The 18,136-nt window shown below is 47.9% G+C and overlaps 1 protein-coding gene across 2 annotated transcripts in view; it reads right to left on the bottom strand.

The window, feature by feature from the left end:
- Window positions 1-936: 936 nt before the first annotated feature.
- ARID1A (AT-rich interaction domain 1A) overlaps window positions 937-18,136 on the bottom strand; it is a 65,818-nt gene continuing 48,618 nt past the window's right edge. The window contains exons 5-20 of one of the 2 annotated variants that reach the window (XM_033113552.1): window positions 17,794-18,034; window positions 17,415-17,504; window positions 16,707-16,874; window positions 15,722-16,034; window positions 14,442-14,587; window positions 14,236-14,345; window positions 12,774-12,983; window positions 10,094-10,301; window positions 8,816-8,948; window positions 8,469-8,641; window positions 7,955-8,105; window positions 7,740-7,874; window positions 7,561-7,657; window positions 6,208-7,099; window positions 5,722-5,852; window positions 937-3,997 (exon numbers count right to left, since the gene is read on the bottom strand). In XM_033113552.1, coding sequence (XP_032969443.1) covers window positions 2,270-3,997; window positions 5,722-5,852; window positions 6,208-7,099; window positions 7,561-7,657; window positions 7,740-7,874; window positions 7,955-8,105; window positions 8,469-8,641; window positions 8,816-8,948; window positions 10,094-10,301; window positions 12,774-12,983; window positions 14,236-14,345; window positions 14,442-14,587; window positions 15,722-16,034; window positions 16,707-16,874; window positions 17,415-17,504; window positions 17,794-18,034 — 4,926 coding nt within the window. In that variant the 3' untranslated portion in view covers window positions 937-2,269. Of the gene's footprint in view, window positions 3,998-5,721; window positions 5,853-6,207; window positions 7,100-7,560; window positions 7,658-7,739; window positions 7,875-7,954; window positions 8,106-8,468; window positions 8,645-8,815; window positions 8,949-10,093; window positions 10,302-12,773; window positions 12,984-14,235; window positions 14,346-14,441; window positions 14,588-15,721; window positions 16,035-16,706; window positions 16,875-17,414; window positions 17,505-17,793; window positions 18,035-18,136 lie in introns of both variants that reach the window. The other variant, XM_033113551.1, reaches the window with a different exon arrangement.

Raw genomic sequence — 18,136 nt, 5'->3', positions numbered from 1 at the left:
AAGACCCCAGGTCGGAACAGCCCTGTATAGTGGAGTGAGCAATGGGTGAGAGAGAAGAGAGGACCCAAGAAGTAACAGCAAGCTAGGTAACTGAGGGCTTTGTAGGTCATTATAATAATGTGGACTTTCAGTTAGAGTGAAAAGCACGGAAGGATTTTGATCTGACTTAGGTTTTAAAGGGAACATTCTGGTTGCTATGTTGAGAAAAGGTTCAACTAGGCCAAGCAGAAGCAGGGAGGTCAGTTTGTAGGATATTTCAAGAAAGGTCCAGTGTCTTGAACTACGGTGGTAGTGGCTGGACTGGATTATTTTTTTGAAGTGCTAACAGACCGGAAGTGGAAACGAAAGTCAAGGATTGTTTTTGGCCAAGTGATGAAATTGCCATTTACGGAGAAAACTATAGGAGAAGCAGGTTTCTAGGGGAAGACGGCATTTTAGTTTGGGTGTGTTCAAATTAAACTTCCAAACAGATGCCAAGAAGGCAGCTGAATGCTCTGATCTGGAATCAGGGCAGAGTGACTCTGGAGAAATTAATGGTTAAGTTGGAGGCTCCCTCCAGAGAAATGGTTGTCTCATTGTTAATAATTTCTGAGAAAAACAGAGATCATCCCCTTGTCAACTATTTCCAAGTTTTTTCCTAGAGTATCGTCAAATTCTTTGGCTATTCAAACCCACTTTTTCAAGAGGCTAACATGCTTTTTATGCCTAGAACTTCCTCTTGCAGGCAAAATCATCTCAACTTTCTTAAATTTAGACTTACACTGTGGAAGGTAGAGTGAAATATGGTACAGAAATGATAGAGTCCAGGATGCCACCATTTAGGGGAGAGAGCACACCAACGGAGAGTTGCAAGAACAGGAGCAGCTACTCACACCCCAAAAAGGTCGAGCTTTCAAACAGTTTGGAAACAATAAAAAGCCTCACAAACGTCTTACCAAGATTTAATGTACATTTATTCTTAACACGTGGAACATATAGTATAAAGATTTCATACTGAATAAATGATATTCATTAAGCCAAAAAAGGAAAAAAGGAGGAATTTACATCAAGTTTTAGCTACATTGTTTGAAATACAAATATGCAGATTTTATCACTGAAAAAATCTCAATTGTGTTTCTTCATCAGGAACTTCAACTGAACCTAGAACTTTTCCACACCTCGATTAGAAAGAAAACAAAACAAAACAAAACAAAAACCCAGAAAAAAATAAACTATAAGTTGATTGGCTGCTGAGACAGCAAGGACTTTTTACAGAGACCTGTACAGCATCGCGCCAAGAGGGGCGATGTCTGGCAAGAGATTAAATAGCTGTGTCTCGCTTTGTGCAGGTCACCAACTTGTTAACTCGTCATACTATAAATGGGTAGCTGGGAGGGGGACCAAACTGTGGGGATCCAAGTGTATGTGCAATGTACAACGTCATATATATACACACATGGCAGCACAGCCGCTGCAGCTAAAGGTTAAAACCAGTTCTAAGAGGTGATCTCAGGGTTATTCATACAATCAAGGAGGAGAGAAAGAGGTCAGGGTGTTGTAGGTTCACACATGATACTTTGGGGGAAAAGCCTTTTTTTTTTTCTCCTCAACGTTTAACTAAAAACATTTTTAAAAACTACAGCTTGCTGCTGACCCAGCGTTTTTTTCTCGTTTCCATGTGAGACATTATTATTACAGTATGTTTACAGTATCAGGTGTACAGTACAGTACATGAAAGGGTCTACACTCTACTGCACAGGCCTCTCCAGTGAACAGGGTCTGTCCACAACTGCGAACTTCTCGGCTCCTGCAAGATTGTGAATGTACAACAATAAACCACATACAGTTCAGCAGTAACCTTTTTGTCCTTCGGGGTTTTTTTTTTGTATTTTTTTCTTTTTTTCTTTTTTTTACCATTAAAAACAGTTATGAAATGTGGCCTCCCGTTGATGCAAGGATCGGGAAAACCATTTTTATTTTTTTTCCCCAAACTCACTGTAAACGACAGTAACTTTGGTTAAAATAAAAAAGTCTTCTATGTAGGCAGAACTTTGTCTTTTCAAATAGGGTAGGGTCCTGAGGGGAGTAAGGTGAGGACAGGAACAGAAAGGTAGAAAGGTGGGGGTGGGGGGGGGAGAGAAATAGGAGACACTTTTTACCCAAGGGAGAAGCTGGACAGCACAGGGTAAACTGGATTCTGAGGTGGTTTTGCATAAATAAAGGGCAACAGTCAGTTTCTAAGTTCTCCACACACGCACACACACACAGGGAGGGAGGTGTCCCACGGCTGTCATGACTGGCCAATCAAAAACAGTACATCACAAATGACTTGTGAAACCAATGAGTTCATCAACGGCGATACCGAGATGTCCAAGAGCCGTGACTCGTACAGCGTGAACTCTGAGTGGTTCTCGTCCACCTTGGCCAGCGCCAGCAGTGCGCGGGCAGCCCGCCGCATCATGTCCACACTAGTTGGCTCAAAGGGCGGGTTCTGCATGTGGAGCAGGCTGGCCTGGCTCTGCTGGAACTGTGTGGCAGCAAGGCTGTCCTCCAGGAAGCCCAGGAGGTTGCCGATGCTGCCCTTCTGCACTGCGATGGCACGGGCTGCCAGGCTGTCGCCCTGCGCCAGGTTGGCCAGCAGTACCACAGCCATCTCCCGGCATACCGGGTTCTTTCGGTCACTGAGGAAACGCACCATGGTGCTATACAACTTCTCCAGGCGGCTGAAGGGGGGCGTGGCCAGGATCAGGTCCACATTGTTGTCCTGGATGCTGAGTTTGCTGAGGGTTTCCAAGACCAGTCTCTGCGGGGAGAGGACAGCGTTGGGGCCCAGGGTGGAGAAGGGGTCCTGGGCTTCAGCTGAAGGGCAGACTGCCCAGTGTAGGAGACCGTCCAGGACAGGCAGGCAAATGCTCTCGGGGTACGGGGAGAGGTCCAACTGCCCCGAGATGTTGGCAAGCGTGACCAAGGTGTTTTCCCGGAGCATCTCCAAGCAGTCCCACCACCACTCCACTTTGTTGCAGCTCACCCCTTGGTCCTGCTCCTCCTCCTTCTCGTAAGTTAGTGGCGCCTGCTTCCGTTCTGGATGCTTGTGGTGTAGAAGGATCAGCTTGCCCAGGATCAGCAGCAGCCCCGGGTGTTTGGACATCTCAAAGTCGTTGCCTGGCACAAATGACAGGCTTCGGATGGTATTGGAGACACAGACGCAGCGCTTGGCCAGGGAATCCTGCCAGTCCAGAAGGGTGCACAGTGGGGTCTCATCTTTACTGTGGGGTTCGTCCTCTAGGATCTTGATGTTCCGGTGGCTCTGTGCCGGGCTGATGCCGAATGGAAACTTGCTGCTCTCCTTGGTGGCCTCTGCGTTCTTAGCTCCCTCCTCGGTCAATGTGCTAGACCGGGTGGACAGCATGTCATCCATAGTGGCTGTGATCCGTTTTTCGGGAGGGCCATCAGGCGGGGGGCCCTCCTGTTCGGTTGTCCCTGGTGTACCCTCTGCTGCTGTGACATGTTTCCGGGTGACTGGGAGGCAGGGCACATGAGGGGTAGGCAGCAGCTCTGTCTTGCTCTCAAAGTGGGTCTGGATGTGCTCAGTGGTGTCCCCCCCACCAATCCGCCAGTGCAGTAGGCCACTGTCAAACTCCTGCACGCGCCCAAGCTTATCTGAGCAGTCCACCACAAACGGGTCATTCTTCTGCACGATCTTGACGGGAAGCTTGTCAAACTTACTAGTAAGTTTCTCCTCACTGTTCTCTGAGGCTGCCTTGTCCTTGCCTGAAAAAGCCATCTCCTCATCATTTTCAACTACTTCCTCTTCTTCTTCCTCCTCTAGTTTAGGACCTAGAAGGTCTTCTTCTTCCTCCCCTGCTACAGGGGCTGGACTAGACGCTTTACTGAATCTCCCAGGGTCCAGTAGTGTTCTCTGCCCTGGGTCGCCCACCTCATACTCCTTTAAAATGCCAAAGATCTCGATCAGGCAACGTCGGAAATATTCCACAAGGAGCTCTAACAAGCCTGGGAGCTAAAAGAGAAACAACAGGAAATGAAGAAAAGTGGGCTAAGATGAGAATCCTTGACTTGAGAGACCTCCAAGGATCTTCTATCTGATCTCCCCGCTTTCTTCTAGGTCAGACATCTGTATCACTGGAGAAGGCAGAGCTGCTCCTTTCCCAAAGGCTCTCCACCGAGGGAGTCATTTCATCTCTCCTATGACTGGCACAAACTTCTTTCTGCTCAACCTGCCTTCACATGAGCCTGCTTCCAGGATGGAAACACTGCCCAACAAGCTCCTCACTTCACTGCAAAAGCCACCATCTTTAGCCTCCTCTTTCCCGACCAATGTCTGCCTTTCTTTACCAAGCCAAGTTTCCTACCCGTTGGTCATTGTCCCTCTTAAAACACTACATCCCACTGCCAAGTGCAGCCCAAGGCTAGGCATGGTGGCATGACCCCTTCCAACATGAACCGAGAGAAGGAATGCGGTGTGGACAGATGTTCATCTGCTCTCTTCTCCAAGCTCCCCAACATTCTAGGAGGCTGGTGCTAGGGAGACCCAAATTCCAGCCTGGATCCTATATAGGCCGTTTACCTCTAGAAGAAAATACTCATCTCCAGTCAGATTAATTTCTAGTTGAATAGTATAGCAGAATGGAAAAAATAAGGGCTTTAGAATTAGAAAGGTCTAGGTTTGAATTCTGGCCTTCCCAGGAACTGGCTGTGTAATTAACTCTCTAAGCTGTAGTTTTTCATCTTCCCATTGAAACTGATGGAAATTCCTAAAATTTACAGGGGTGTTCTGAGGTCTAAATGGAATATATCAAATACCTGGAATATCGAAATTGTTCAATCAATATTTGTCCCTTTACTTTCTCATGGAAGACAATATTACGTAATGGACATAAAGTCAGGCTTTGGAAACAGAAAGATTCTTCTAACAGCTGTGTGAACCGAGGCAAAGGTAAGATTGAGCCCATTTACTCATCTCTAAGTGGCCACATCTGCCTCAGAAGGCTGTTGTATGACATGAAAGAAAATATGAAGAACCTCGCACAAAGTGAGGGTACGATAAATGGTAACTATTAATAACAATGCCCCCCTTAGTTAGCTCCTCGATAGACGGGTTGGTTGAGAACTACTAAGGATGATCAAAACAAAGCGTAGAATGGTGCAGCAGAAACGCTTCCCAGCTATGGGAAAACCCAGGGTGCGTATCCTGTGGAGAGAGGGTCTGGAGACTCACCTCTGTCAGAACACCGTTAAAGCACCCCCACGAACAAGCATACCTTTTTATACTTCCTGTTCTACACCTTAGGAAAATGGGATCGACAAAGATCTCTTCTATTCAGAGTGGATGAAATAAGAAAGGGAACAATAAAGAAATGACTCTGCTCACTATGATAAAGACCATAGGTTCTTGGTAATCTAGAAAAACATGGTGTCCTCACTGATATCAACAGAATCTGCATTTCTTACCAATACCAAAAAGTTTCTCTCAAATTCCTTTTGGAGTTAATCCTGATACCTTACACAAATTATTACTGTTCTCGGCATTCCGGGCCCATGGCCAGTGGCAAAGTACTGGCACGGAATCAAAGTACTGGTATGGAAGATCTCAGAGATGAGCAAGGGAGAAGAGACCATGTTGGCTGGGGAGGGCTTACTTCCCTGTGTCACTTAGCACCATCTACTTCAAGAAGATCCCAGGTCCTCCCAATCTTCCAGACTTCCTCAGGCACCTGTACTCACCTGACTGAGGTTGAAGGTCATGATACTGTTGTCATCATACAACAGGATGTTAATGGTGTCTAATGCCCACGTGCTCTCTGCCAGCAGCCCAGACTTGAGGGACATCATTACACGCCATGCCTCTGGAGTTCCTGAAATAAAACCTCCATGTCACCCATCCACCAAGCCCAAGTTGGCTGACGGTTCCCCCAGGGCTAGCCCACCAAGTCAGGCTACTAGGAAAGTAACACACGGTGGGAGACAGTTCCTATCTGGGAGAAGACACACGTCAGCCCCTGATGGCTCTCTCAGGACATCACTGCATGGTGAGTCCTTTAAGTAAAAGCTTGAAATCAGCTAATTCCTTCCTTACCCAAATTTCTTTGGCTCTATTTTAGTCAACAATGGACCAGATTTTACCTCACCCAGAATATCAGGATGGAGAGAGAACAATGGACAAGATGTAAAGGGGGGAGGTTAACAACACCGTCATGGAGGTCTCCGTACCGATGTCTTTCATGGTGAGTCGCCTCCTCTGCTTCAACACAGGCTGTGTGGCTTCGACAGAGCCAGGTGGGAAGGTGATGTCCCGCCGAATCATGGGGGGCTGCACAGGGGCAGGTGCGATGTGCGAGGCAGGTACTGGGGGTCCTGCCTTCTGCATCTTCATCCCAGAGTGCAGGAATGGAGACTTGCTGGGAGAGGTGCGGTTCTCCATTGGCCGGGGCAGAGGGGCAGGGCTGGATACCTGAGGAATGTGATTCTGCATGCTTGGCGGGGGCTGGTAGTTGGATGGAGGGGGCCTTGTCATGGGGGGTACGGGGGCAGAGGGACCATATGGGGGCTGGCGGGTGCCGTGGGAAGGCCATGGGCCTTCATGGTTGGCCCTCTGATCCGTGTGCAGCATTTCATCTGTTCGGTTCACACCATGATAGGCAGGGCCCTGGGGGGCAGAACCTGTGCTCTGCCTGTTGGCGTAATTGTAGGTCATGTCATTACGCCCCTGCCACATGGTGCCCTGCTGAGCAACCTCAGGTGATGCCTGTATAGGGCCACCCATCATTTGCGGTGGCATGTTCTGCTGGGCACTGGAACCAGGGGGTGCAGAGACACGGTCTCGGCCAAACTGGAATGGAAACTGGTTCTGGGGGCCACTTGCTGGTCGGCGCTCAGTAGCAGCGGTGGCAGTGGCGGGATAGGCGTTGCCATACTGGTTGTATACATCTTGCTGAGGGGAAGGCTGTGCAGCTTGTTGCTGGCTGGTGGGCTGGGGCTGGGCTGGGGGTAACTGCTGCTGCTGAGGCTGCCCCTGCCCCGTGCTGTATGGCACACTGTACATCTCCCCGTCGTGCCGCTTGGCAGGAGGGCCATATGTGGCATCCATCGGCCGCTTGTAATTCTAAGACAGGGACAAGCAGAGTTCGGGAAGTTAATACTTTGCACTCAGGGAATAAAGACCATAGCTGCCAAGATGCTACACCAGACACTTGCTGGACTTGCTTCTGTCCCTCTAGAAGGAACACAGACTCCAAGGGAACAAAGGAATAATCTTTCAAAATTGTGTCTGAAAGCAAGAATCATTCTCTATTCCCTGCTGGCTCTCCCTTGCTCTAAGTAGAAAAACACAGAAAAGTTGAAAAACAAAACAAAAAAACAAAAATCAAAATAAGGCCAATTTCTAGCCCTTCTGGATAATGAGAGACCAGACTGTACTTAAACAGGTAAGAGACGGAGGCAAAACTGGCTATTTGGGTGGGAGACGACCAGCAAAGTATCTAAAATGAGCTCCTCAGATTTTCCAGCTTAGTTTTCCAGCTGGCTCTCAAGGCGCACCCGTGTTACTTTACCCCATACCCTCACCTGCTGCTGCTGCTGATACATTGTGGTCTGCTGGCTGGGGAACGGGCTGCCGGAAGGGGTGCCTTGAGTGGAGAACTGATTGCCATAGGAATCATGTCTGCAGGAGGGAGAGGAATAGGATCAGGACGGGACACGGCAAAGCCTGAGCCACAACAGCACTGAGGCCGGGCTTCACTCACCGTTGTTGCTGCTGCTGTTGCTGTGGGGGATAGCGGCTAGGAGAATACATCCCCGAGTCGGGGTTAGAAGGCATGAGATTCGGCTGCGGGGCTCCAGTGCCCATGTTTCCCTCCGGTCCTATTCCAGGCTCCGTCCTAAACAAAACGGGAGAAACAGACTGAGTCCACTATAGCTGTGGGGTCATGGGGTGGGGCAGGAGGAGGGCCACGCTTACCTCACTCTGTCATAAGGCCCTCCATAGGGATAGTGCTGTCGTGGTCCCATCGCCACATTTCCCAGCCCAGGGCCGGCAGCTCGGCTGTAGGGGTCCCCCATCCCGCCGTTGGGGCCCTGCCCTGAGGACATGAAGGGATCACTCCCTGGAGCTAAGTGCAGAAAGGCAGGCAGTTGAGTAAAATGGTAGGTGAGCAAGTCTAGCAATCTACTTTGCTTGCCCCAAAGACTCATGCCCTCTTCAGAGCTCAGGTTTGTTCCTTTTGTTTTCCTGACAGGCTCAAAACAGAGATCTAAAGAGGCCCCAACCAGCAGAGAACGTACTTGTTAAGGGGTGACAAACTGAGGCCAGGGAGAGGAAGACAAGAAAGGAGGTAGGGATTAGAGGGGTGATTAGGTCTGAAAATGCCTTATCTCAGAGAATGGCTTGACAAGAACCCTGAACCACTCTCAAGATATCCCCCTACTTCCCTGGCTCTGTCCTCAAGGGCACACGGCCAATAGCAATCGGTCACCTTTCCTCATGCTGCCATAAGGATCCTTATTTGGCTCGTAGGACATGCGCCCCATCATGTCAGAGGTATTCATACTGGGCTGGTACCCAGGGTTTGGAGTCATGGAATTCCGCTTCTGGAATGTGGGGTCACTTCCATCAGGAAAAGCATCCTGGATCCCAACCGAATTGCTCCTGCTCCAGAGCGAGGAAAGTCAATTAAACCCCAAATAAAGCAATTCCTCCGATAATGCAGGGAACGTGGGACTCACTGGTAGGGCAGGCAGAGCAGGGACCACACCAGGCTGCACAGCTCATGCACTTGTGCCCAGGTTCCCCCAAACCACCCACCCCTGCTTGTGGCCTTACCTCATGCCTGGCAAGGGGGGGATCTGACTGTGTGGTGTGGATGCTGGAGTTGGTGGCTTTAGGTCTCCTCCTTCTGCCATGGAACTGCTAGTTGACTGAGGTGTCTGTGGCCCCTGCATAGACCCTGATCCCGCTGTGGACAGAAATATGGGGTGAGCAGGCAAGTTTAACTCCCACAGAAACACATGCCCTGGTATCTCGTCAGCAAAGATTGTTATAAGGCTAAAGCTAGGGTTCTTCAAAGCCTCAATCACCCTTCTCCGCAGGGAATCTGCAAAGCCAGGTAACAAATGAGGGAGTCTGAGGGCTCTATTGCTCCTTGCGGTTTTACACCTGGAGAACAGGAGTGGTGTGGCCATGCCACCCCCATGCTGCTGATTCCTCGAGTCTCTCTGCTCGCTGCCCTGATTACTTCTCTTTACTTCCTCAAGGCCACTGTCTAACCTGTTCAGCCCTCTAATGCTGGTGCTGAAGTGCCCAGTCACACAGCGCCTGGAATCATGGGTAGGAAGGTTTCATCTTGCCCCAAACCTGCAATGCACGTTATGAACCTAGGCGCTCCTATTCTCAAGCATCTAGCCCAGTTTCACCACTCTGGTTCCAATGTTCCTTTCAGCTAAGCACAGAAATACCAGTCAATGTTTCTATTGGTTACCATTCCGAGTAGCAAATACCCCACCGCTCTCGGGCCTCCCCGGTGATGAGTCATCTCGGGCACTCACTACACCCTCCGAGGTCAGCACCAGGGCACACGTGTTTACACCCACCTTCCAGGAGCCCTGGCCTTCATCCCTCCCCAGGCTTGCCCAGTCCCCAGCCTACTCTCAGAAAGGAGGGTGGCAGAGGCACTCCCATCAGAGCGTTCCATTCATATCCCTTCCCCACCCCCTCCTTCCCATTCATCACCATCTCAGCTCCCTGGGGAATTCAGGGCTCTAGTCTGAGCTGCATTCTAAGGCGCTGACATCAGTGGGCCAAAGCTCCCAGATGGCCCTGCCTCACTGCTACTTGTCAGATTTTCCCTCCCATTCACTAGTTTACAAACATTTGGCAAGATGCCAGGTACACAATGAAAATTAAAACTTAAGGGCTGCTACAAACTACCTCCCAAGGGAGTCCCTGCAGCCTGCTTTTTAGTCGGCCAACCTGTTACACCCTTTGGGAGGACAGGGCAGAGTATACATGCCTGCTGACAGGAGCCACTGAGCAAGGAGCCCGGACCCTTGAATGTTACCCTTGAAGAGTGAACCTTGGTGGAGCCGTTCACACAATCCCTACCTGGAGAGGGAGGCTGGATCTTGGGCTGGGACTTCTTGGAATCAGCAGCGGCAAAGATGTCTGGGGGAGGGTCTTCTCCCCGTTCAATCTTGCACTCAAAGGCATAGAGACACTGGATATACTGCTTTTTCAAGGAGCTGGCAGCACTGCTTGAGGTGCCGACATTGAGGTTGGTGGCAAGTTCCCGCCATTTTTTGTTCTTGTTGACCTGCACAACCAACCAGAAGGGTCAGGGTACATCTTCCATCTATCTGGTCTTCCGGTCCACAAGTCCCACAGCTCACAAGGCTACCAGGTACTCATCTCTTATAGAATCGTAATTCTCAGTTAACTACAAAAGTCAACCCTGTTTGGTGGATAGTCCACAGCAAACACTAAATCCATGGCTGGCTTCCCTTTACGCTTTGTGGTCAGACTCTGTCCACAGATCATCGCAACTATCAGACAGCGTTTATTCAAATTAGGGCAAATTTCACATCACCATTAGAGAGAACAGAATTCAGAAGATAGGGTCTTTGCTTTACACAAGTGTACTGCTGAAAAAAGATGTGCAGATCACCATCAGATCCAAATCCTATTTTAAATGCACCAATAAAAATTAACATTTGATAAAATGGAGACGTGGTAATATCAATGACCACCCTGTTTGGCTTTGTCAAACGGGGCGTTTTCACATCTGATTATTTTTTTAATGTGGGGCTCCTTGCAAATCTGATATTCTTGTGCCACTATTCCCCCACATTCAGTGACATATAACTAGTACCCTTTCCCACAAAAGTCACTGTACTGACTGCCCAGATGCTCCAGTCCCTTTGACTTCTTTGGTCTCTACCCAGAATTCACCAGCCTACAGTTCTGCCTCCTTTCTTCAGCTTCAGGGCACACTGACCAAGACCATTCCCCAATCCCTACAGTTACTCATTCTGCTCTAGCCAGGCAGGTCCTCCTTCTTCATGTATTGTTATGCTTATTCACCCACCATGTGGTCAACTTATCTCTCAAGGGCTGGGAACACTGGCTTTCCAGTCCCAATCCACAGAGAAAGTTCAGTATGTTGTGATACCTGTTGATCTGGTACCAGTGATACCAGAGAGAAGAGTGACAGGGAAGCAAAGAGAGGGACAACCTAGACGGAGGGAAAGTGAGTAGGAACACTTCCTAGAGCAGGTCACATCTGAGCTGAGTCTTGAAGGTTGGAGATGGCATTGGCAGGGCACATTCCAGACTCTCCCATCTCTAGGCCATCTGGGCCAGTCAACTGCAATGGCCCCACCCTCTACCTAAACCCTACTTATCCTTCAGTAAAGCTCAGGACTCTTTTGCCTCTTTGGAACCTTCTCTTCTGAACTGTCTTTAGAGTTCAACTACATTATAGCATCTAAAAGGTTGGCATCCTTTTGCAAACTAAGAGAGGCCTAGGCTTTGGGATTCCCTTTGTAATTCCTCTTAGGTTCAGAAGCCCACCCAGTTAAAAGTATGCCAAATCTAACCTAATGCCTCTTTTCCCTACAAGCAAGAGAGGCCTGACTGTGAGAACGAGTAGCAGGGAGAATGGCAGAATAAGCCCAGGGTCACCTCAGAAGCCTTCTGTGGCTTTGCTTCCCACGCCACTTATGTGGCGGTGCGCACGTGTCTTGTTTTGTTTTGTTTTCCTTTGTGGGGGAGGGAAATAAAGCCTGAAGGGAGAAGGAATTCATAACTGACTGTTGGTTGGCTTCATTCCAATCACTTTCTTTTCTGCTGGTGACAGCTGTTTTCCTCTTCTGATTTAGAAGGTTTGGAATACATCCCTCCCAGCCACGCCTCCCTCTGAGCTCAGCCACAAACTCAGATCCAACAGCAGGGCTCCTGGTCTGATGACTACAGAACACACATAGGAGGAAAGTTTGCAGGCACAGTGTGCTGTCTGCCAGCGGTGCCACTGGGCTGAGTGTGAAATAAAGCTGTATGGTATCAGAGAAGGGGCAAAGCTCAGGGAGGCTCAGAGGTTTGCAGCAGAGATGAATCCAAGCACTGCAGTCTCCCATACCGGCTAACTAAACACAATCTCCCATCTACTTTTCCCTTCATAAACGATTTCTATAAAATAGCTCCTAAAATCCCATCTCCACTAGGAAGCTTCCTGGAAGGTCAGCAACTACTCTGTCTGCACCTGGACCATCTTGTGGACCAACTTATGTGGCAGAAATCTTGCCAAAAACTATGTTTATTACTCTTAGCTTGACAGCCTAGCCAGGTACACACTGTCCCTACTTTACAAATAAGAAAAATTAGGTATCAGAGTGGTTATACACCTTCATTAAGGTCACATATGTTTTAAGTGGCTAAGACAGGATTCAAAACCAGGCCTAGTTCTCCAAATCTTGCCCTTGTCTACTATGCCAAACCGCCTCCCATGGAATCAGAACACCCACAGACTTTCCAAATCTTTGTAACCAGATAGGACCCTAGACAGATGGTAAACAATGCTAATACTTCATACTCCCCAGGGAAGTTTCAGCCTCCTGCCTTGGCCTTAACTTCTGGAAGCCCGAGCTCCCAGGTCTGTCATGTCAGTAAGTGACTCAGAGAGCAGGAGAGGGTAATGTCCCTGTGGGATGCATGACACCAGGTGAAACCACTGAGGACCTTGAGAGAAGCTTGTTGAAACAACAGGAGAAACCAAGTGACAGGCACTCACCTGAGTCAATCCACCAATCTCCTTCACAGACACATAGAGGCGATAGAGGTCCAGAGGTTTCCTACCCACAGCAGGCAGATTTGTCATGCCCATGGCCTTCTCCTCCGTGAAGGCCAGATAACGGTCCACCCACATCTTCCTCTCAGGCTCACCACCCAGCTCATACAACTTGGTGATCTTCTCATTGGTTGTAGTAGAAGAACTGGATTTCTGGAAGGGGCAGGTCAAGATTCTTAGGAACTGGTCACATTCAAAGCCTACGCTAAAGAACTCATTAGTCCTTTGACTAAGATAGTGATACAGCTTCTTCTTTTTTTCCTTTTTATTTATTTATTTATTTATTTATTTATTTATTGATACAGCTTCTTATTCTGGGGTAGTTACTAACACCTGCCCTGCCTTCGCAAGGTTGAAAGGCCAAAAGGGAGCTAGACCTTCTTCCTGTAAAGGAAGAAAAATAATACTGACTACGTATTACACATTGGGTGCTGTGCTAGATGCCTTTACAGATTAGGCATTATAAATTATCCTCCTCTTACAAGATAAGAAAGCAGACACAAGGAGGCCATGCCCAGTATCTCACAGCTTTTAAGTAGCAGGGCTGAGTGTTAAATCTTTGTTCACCTGACATTAATGTCACGACTCCCACACTATTTACCCAGGAGCCTGGACACACTATTATAAACTGTTTCAGAGAACTCAAGAAACTCAAAACGTGATCTTGAGACAATGGGGATGGACTAAAATGAAAAGAAACTCTACCTCCTTAAGGGTCTCCCACTGGCGTGAAAGGCTTTGGATAGCATCCTAAGACAGGAGGATGGCTAAAAGGGTCTTAGAGCTAGAGGTAAAGGACCATAAGAGGTGGCAGCTATGATTTTTTATCTCCCCTACTTTATAAGATAGGGAAAATGAGGTATGAAAAAGGGTAGAAATGTTTCAAATGACTCAAATGCTCAAATCCCCAGATCGCCACACAGCCCAATGGACAGCATACTCAGAAGGACCAACCTACAGGTAAGGCCAGGGACCCAAACCCCACCTGCCTCATCTCCCCCTTTAAAGAACGTAGGGCACCAACCATTCCTGCTGCTCTGAGTAAGGTCCAGGAAGTGAAAAGCAACTGGATGCCCATGGCACATACCATCTATCGATGCACGAAGACAGGGGGCACAGATTCATAGAGAATTCTACACTGCAGGTCTGGCATTTCCTCCATAACACACAGCTGTGAGAACATTATGTTATTTACATGAGGACTCCTTAGGCTAACTCAAACCTAATTCAATGAACTCTAATCCTGGAACCCTTCAAGATAAGAAGAGGTAACAACAGCTTTTTCTGAGATGATCTAGTTGGTGCCACAAAGGGCTAGAGTCTAGTTACCCTCTTTTCTTTTTCCTTCCTATCACTGGAAAGGATGGGACAGAAAGTTTGGAGGAGTCAAGATATAAATCATTACTTTGGATTTGGATTCTGTCTTGGGTGTCCCATCAGCCTTGTTGTTCATTTTGGTGGCTGGAGTTAACTTGACATCCCCAAGGCCCATCATCTCTGGGCTGGCTGCCATCCCTATAAAAGAGGAAAAAAATTCTCAAGTTTAATTGATTTCTGACATGAAGATCATTCTGGAAGAAATCCCTGGGGTGTATAATGACTAGGACTTACCTGCTGAATTGTTGGCCATGGTCCCACCCATGGGGTATGGGGGTCCCTGAGGGTTGATCATGCCAGCCATACTATTAATCCCTTGTCCATATGGAGGTCCAGTTCCCATTATACCCCCTTGATTCATATTGGGGTAACCCGGTGGCCTGAGAAAGAAGATGGAAAGAGAGACAAGAGCTAGAGACACTGAACTTTCAGATTTGGACTTGAGCTAAACAGTTGTGTGAGCCAAGATAATCTAGTTAGCCTTACAAGGAAAAACCACAATCATGATGCACTACCTGACTTCAATATTCTTATCTTTTACCTCCCAAGAAGGTTTTAACAGGGTTCAAGCTCCAAATGGGAAACCATAGCTCAATTTTAAAGGAAACACTCTTTGAAGAATGAAGCCCTATCATGTCTCTTAAATACTGTCTCCCTCTAAGGCACGTCTAAAGTCAAGCGTGTTTCCATTTAAGGGTCCTCTCTCTGACAGAAGGCCTAGATAAAATGCTCAATTTTACCACTTTGTCCTATCAAACCCCAAGCAAACTGGAGCACTCAATAGCAAAGCACCTGGAGGGGCTTTGCATTTTTTTCTCGATAGGCCCACTGCCAACTTAGTGCTTTCATCATTCTGAAGTACTAACCAAGCCTACCTGTTTAAAGTCAATCACCCTATTCTACCTTGGTTCATCTACAACCCAGTAAGACAGGAGTCACTTTAAGAACTGTGGACACCAACAATGGAGTACACGGATAGAGCCTTAAAAAACAGAGGGCGATCATATTCACTGAAGTCTGTAGCCAAGAAAGAAGAGATGAATTTTTAAGTCATTAAAGCAAATCACATGAGCCTTCTGTACTTCAGCACCTGAGTCAAATGCACAGGGTCACATAGAACAGCAGGAGAAATGGCAAACACAACCCTATCTCCTGTATTTCTCACACCACAGATCCAAGTCACGTGTATCATTAAAATTCCTTTTGGAAACCAAGACACCAGATTGACAGAAGAAATGAAGAAAATCTGAAGACTTATTTTACTAATCAAAACAATCTGTGCTTTATAAAGTTCTTTACATATGGTATCTGGTCATGTGAAATTCGATACCAATCTAAGATGCTTAAGAATCAGCACTTTTATTGCGTTTTTCACTGTAAGGAAACCTAATTTTCTAAAGAACTCTCAATAAAATGCATATTTACCAAGATGACATGGTTTAGGTCCGGAAGTATTGAATGATTCTACAATTTATTTCCTTGTACAGACACGCTCTTCACTTCCCAGCCCTTACCTGTTTTGGATAGAGTTGGCAGCAACATGCATGGCGACAGCAGTTTCTTGAGTTTTCCGGTTCATGCCCCCTGGTGGGGGACACATCCCTGACCCAATCTGAGGTGGCATGTTGGTCATGTTAGGGCCATAAGGCCTGTTGCCCATGGAGGCGTGACTCATTCTCCCTGGAGGGAGTGTGCCATAAGGTGGGATGCCAGGCTGCCCGTGCATCTGACCTCCAGCACCCATAGGGTTCATGCTTCCAGCCATGCCTGCACTGGGGTAGTTAGCATTGGGCAAGGCATTATAGTTTGGCTGCCTGGGATAGCCTCCTGGGAGAGGAAGAAGGAGAGAAGATGCAGAGACTTGGTTAGTGACTCATTAGCAACTCACTAATATTGCTCAAACCCTAAAACTCCAAAGATGATAAACAATGGGAATCATTCAATATTTGGTCTGGAAAGAGACCAACTTCATGGTCTCTTTAACCCCATTAAAAAAAGAAAAAAGTTAAGGGGAGGCCAGAAGCATATCAAGTCAGTGCTCCAGTTGTCCCGTTATCTTAAAGACAGCACAGCACAGACAAGGCTGGCTTTGCTACTATTCAGGCTCTTCAACTCCCAGAATTCTTTCTACATAGTCGTCTTGCCTTCTCTCCCTTGCTCTGTGCAAGACATTGAGCTTAGTCCATCTAGGGCTAATTTGGAACAAAGATCCATTCTATTAGGACTAATTTACTAAAAAACCAATAGTATAATAACCAATAATTATCATTTACTAAATGTCTGCACTCAGTTTTGAGCTAAACACTTTTCCCCATTTTACAGATGAAACAGAGGCTCCGGGATATTCCAGGACTTTCCCAGGGTCCTGGAATATTTCCCAGAGTCCTGCTCTATTTTGGGGCCTGGCTTTGGTGAATTTAAAGCAAAGACCAGCAGCACATGAGACAAGGAACTTGTTTCGTCTCACCTCTATGCGCTCTTAAGTGGGTACATACTCACCCTGTGGGCCATACTGACTGCCCTGGGGACCATAGCTCCCCATGGAGTTCTGCTGGTAGGAGCCCATGCCCGTGTGCATCTGTCCTCCAGAAGGCTGACGCGGAGATAAGGCCGAGCCGGGCTGGGGGGAACTGTACTGGGGCATCTGGGGGTTCCTCTGCATGTAACCTATTTGTGGGTAGTGGCCATATGGTTATTACCTCAGTACAATGGGAACAAATGCTCTGCCCTATCCTAGGACTTCACCATCTACATTTTCTTTAGCAACTAATCATATGAAATCTCCATCTTATCTGCTATATAACTGTGTGCCGTTTTAGGCACCCTCCTAAATAACATAGTCATTAACCAGATCGTGCCAACTGTTTCTGCTAAATGCGGGTTTGAATAGACAAATAGGAATGACAAAAAAACAACAAGAAAAGGTGCAGGATTTAAGGGTAAAGATTCGATGCTGAATTTTAGCATTGGCTGACCAAATCAGGCACAACGCACGTAGGGAGGAATCCATCAAAACACTGAGAAAGAATGACTATGGAGGAAACACAGTTCTGGAGTCACAACATGGCCAGGTCTACTCTTAACCTCACAATTATGGCTGGGACTGTCCTAAGTTTCATGGTCATACAGTTCTCCAAAAGCAATTGCACAGGATAATCAAGGGTCAGCCTTAGCCTTCCATCCCTCCCTCAAAGCCCAGGTTCTTACCTCGATCTTGGGCAATGCTTGATTGGTTCATGGAAGGATGCATGATGCTGTCCGACTGGCCACTGGGTGGCCGAGGTGGCATCTGGTTGCCTGCTCCAGAGAGAGAAAGTAGTAAGCCAATCATGGCTAAGTCTGGAAATTCTAGCTAGGAGGTCAATTCAGCGCTGGAAATGGCTCCTGGGAAGGCCAAGCACTTCCCAGTATCACATACACAGAGATCCCAACCACGGGGCTCCCATCTCCCTTCTTCAAATGCTGAAGGCAAACTTTGTAGACATGAACCAGAGATGTTCTCTCAGCCAGTGGAAACCTGGGGCTCCCTGCTGTTGTTGGGAACCAGTCCCCTTGCCCCTCCCCAAAACCCAGCACTTGAGGGTACCTGGCACTGCAGCAGGCGAGAGTGGTCCTGAGCGAGACTGAGCAACACTGGCAGGAGAGCCAACAGGGGACGGGGAGGGGCCTCGGATGCCAGGCAGGTGAGGGGAGGTATGAGGAGAGAAAGGAGACTGAGCTGGATTACTCTGCTCTCCTTGGCTGCTGGAAATCCCTGATGTGCTCACTCCAGGGCTCAGAGCTCCTTCTGTTCCCATGGGGAGATCGTCTATTGAACCAGACAGATCCTGAAACACACACACACACGAGGACATAGATTAGCAACATTAGGCAAACTCTTCTTTCAACAATCCTACTACATGATTAACGCTTACCTTAAACAACCAAGA

The sequence above is a fragment of the Rhinolophus ferrumequinum genome, chromosome 9 (genome assembly GCF_004115265.2).
Source record: "Rhinolophus ferrumequinum isolate MPI-CBG mRhiFer1 chromosome 9, mRhiFer1_v1.p, whole genome shotgun sequence".
NCBI classification, from domain to species: Eukaryota; Metazoa; Chordata; class Mammalia; order Chiroptera; family Rhinolophidae; genus Rhinolophus; species Rhinolophus ferrumequinum.
Note: the sequence above shows the minus strand (reverse complement) of the source record. Positions and strands in the feature narration are given on the sequence as shown.